The following is a 2,932-nucleotide window of genomic DNA, read 5'->3' as shown; positions in this document are numbered from 1 at the left end:
TTCACTTGGTCATTTCATGGCTGCGAGACACTGTTTGTAGATCTGGCCACACGGTGGACTGTAAAATGATTAGACAGAGGGTAGGATCACATATAGGACCTCAGAGGGCGGTAAATACCCTACAGATTGCTCCTTTAATGGGAATAATAACAGCATTAATTTAACATACAGACATAACCCAGCCCCCCAAGACCCTGTGTGGCCGTGACCTACTTGGGGTGCCAAAATGCATTTGTAATATATATATACAGTAAACTAAACGTATTATGTAAATCAGAAAAAGCAGGATCAATCAAATTTTATTTGTCCACATATATAATTATGTGCAGTTCCTTTTTCGAATTCTAGGTGGAAACACTCAGTTGTAAGACCATAGTGAGCAATGAATACTCTTTGTACAAAATGTTTATTATAATACTTTAAGAAAAGAACTGTGATAATACAACACAAATTCCTTCATTATGTCTTTATGAGTTTATTTATGTTAATTTATTACTGGTGTATATTAACACAGAAAGCACAGAAATAGTGCAGTATCCTAGAGTAGGGTAACATGGAGAATTACACCACCTCTGCCCCAAATCCCCTTTATAAAATGATATAAGGTGTTTTAACAAGGTTAAACACAATTACTGCCTGCGGTATTGTCTGTAAAGCAGAAGTCCATAAGGTCCTACAGTGGTTACTATTAGTTCTCAATACAAATGAATTCTGTCTCTGTGCTCTGAGAATCTTCTGTGAGGGGTGCCAGACCAGTGCGGGTGAAGTATTTGAAGATATGAGCTTCCATGAAGTTGTAGCGGTAGTGGCGCTGTGTGAAGCTGTAGACAACTGGGTTCAGACAGCAGTGGAGCAGGGACAGGCACTGGGTGATGTGCAGTGCGACATAGAGGCCATTTTCTTTCTCACAGCTTAGTTGTAGTTGTCCTAGGATGGCTAGGGCATCGGTAAGAAGAACGGAGTGACACGGAATCCAGCAGGCCAAGAAGACCATGCTATAAGCAAGGATATTCTTCTTGGTTATACTGGGGTCTGGGGTCCTGTTTGATGAGGCCAAGGCTTTTACTAGAAGGATGTTTGAGCCAGCAATGACAGTGAAGGGTATGGCAAAACCTAATATTACAAAGCTAAGCTGCAAGCCCACCATCCATTCCTTTGGACTGCTCCCTGGGTAAACAGCAATGCACAATGTTATTTCACCATTCAAAGACTCAGCTGTCTGGAGGAAGTAAGTGTCAGGCACTGAAGCAATCAAAGCAACCAGCCACACTCCAGCACACACTAGCTGCCGCACTGACCCCGCACGTTGACCATAGTTCTCGCATGACCGCACCACAGTCAGATAACGATCCATGCTCATACAGGCCACAAGGAAAATGCTGGCAAACAGGTTAACACTGAAGATCAGATGACTCAACTTGCAGGCAGCTTGACCAAAGGGCCAGTGACCTTCTTGGGCGAGTGCACTCACCCACATAGGCAGAGTGACCACCACACACAGGTCCGCCACAGCGAGGTTAAGAATGTAAATATGCATCTCATGGCGGTGTTGACGCTCTGACCTTAGATTGACCCACAGCACCACAACGTTGGCCACCATCCCCACCACAAAGATGAACACGTATAAGATGCAGACCGTCTGGAAGAGGGCAGGGCGGCTGAAGGACATGGGGCAGGTCTGGGGTGCCGCCAGGGATATGTTGTGGTTTGTCAAATTTAGGTAATCCAGTGCTGTGATCAAGTCGGAGAAATTATTGGCAGGGATGTTCATGATTTCCTTCGGAAGTGAAGCTCACACCTGGAAACAGAATATCTATGATATATATATATAGATATATGAAATCCTAGTACGATGACTAATTAATAAATAGAAGTTATTGTATAGAGGATGTTTACATTTGTTTACATTGTGCCACATGATAAAACGTAACCTAAATAAAGGATATAATTAAGTAATTATTAAGCCATAATGGCCCTCCACACACACACACACACACACACACACACACACACACACACACACACAGACATATTTTGTTCAGTAAATAGATTAATTAGATTACACTGTAAACACCGGTCACAATTGTATTTTATTTTTATCTGATTTTCTGCTCTATGTTTAAGTTGCGTCACTGACTGTGGAGCTTTACCATATTATCTTACTCCAAAGGGTTAAAAAGACTGCAGTTTTAGAAATCACTCATTGCTTTAGTTTTTGGACCTAATACATTGTGCTGCTACATGTTTCACTATTTTTACTAAAGTCATAATTTTACCGTAGTTCAATAATTTCTATGTGAATATGACATTAACCCCGCCCCCCCGTCTGCTCAACAATAACACTCACCGATTCAGTCTCTGGAGGCTGATGTGTTCTTCAGTATAAAGGCAGATATGACTGAACAAGCTGAAACTTCCCCACATTGTGTTTTATTCAATGTGTTTACTCAAATAAAGCAGTGCTCAAATGACAACGCCCCCCAAACTGGTTTCATATGAGTGTTTGAGGGGAAGAGGGTGGAGGATGAAAGCTCATGAAAATAACACTTTCACTAACTGATACAGACAGCAATGCCCTAAAGGCATAATGCAATATACTCTACACATATCATTTGAAATTGGGACATTTTGTAAAATGCAATAAAATCATTAATCTGTGACGTGTTAATTCTACTGAACATTTATTTAACAGACAAAAGTACAAAGTAAAGCTTTCCATTCTGTTCATTGAAGAGCTTGATTGCATTTTGTCGTACTTTGAATTATATTATATTATAATGAGTTAAGCCCAGTTTCACTAAGGCCTCTTTTTCGCTCAGGGTCGCTGGATATTCCTTTCTCGTTTGTACACAATTCACAAATACTTGAAATGTTCTTAGTAAATTATGTATGTTTTGCCCATGATACAATGTTGGATTTGAAAGTACTGTAA

The 2,932-nt window shown here is 40.6% G+C and overlaps 1 protein-coding gene across 1 annotated transcript; it reads right to left on the bottom strand.

Moving 5' to 3' along the window:
• Positions 1-469: 469 nt before the first annotated feature.
• On the bottom strand, positions 470-2,420 carry LOC136668886 (atypical chemokine receptor 3-like). The gene is made up of 2 exons (XM_066646628.1): positions 2,348-2,420; positions 470-1,798 (listed from the first exon to the last, which is right to left on the bottom strand). Exon 2 carries the CDS (start codon positions 1,769-1,771, stop codon positions 689-691), a length of 1,083 nt encoding a protein of 360 aa, XP_066502725.1. The 5' UTR covers positions 1,772-1,798; positions 2,348-2,420; the 3' UTR covers positions 470-688.
• Between the last annotated feature and the right edge of the window lie 512 nt (positions 2,421-2,932).

This window comes from Hoplias malabaricus, chromosome 15 (genome assembly GCF_029633855.1).
Source record: "Hoplias malabaricus isolate fHopMal1 chromosome 15, fHopMal1.hap1, whole genome shotgun sequence".
NCBI classification, from domain to species: domain Eukaryota; kingdom Metazoa; phylum Chordata; class Actinopteri; order Characiformes; family Erythrinidae; genus Hoplias; species Hoplias malabaricus.
The sequence above is the reverse complement of the archived record's forward strand: the minus strand, read 5'-3'. Positions and strand labels throughout refer to the sequence as shown.

Bases quoted from the DNA above. Each gene is read 5' to 3' on its own strand.
- LOC136668886 (XM_066646628.1), bottom strand. From the start codon at position 1,771: ATGAACATCCCTGCCAATAATTTCTCCGACTTGATCACAGCACTGGAT.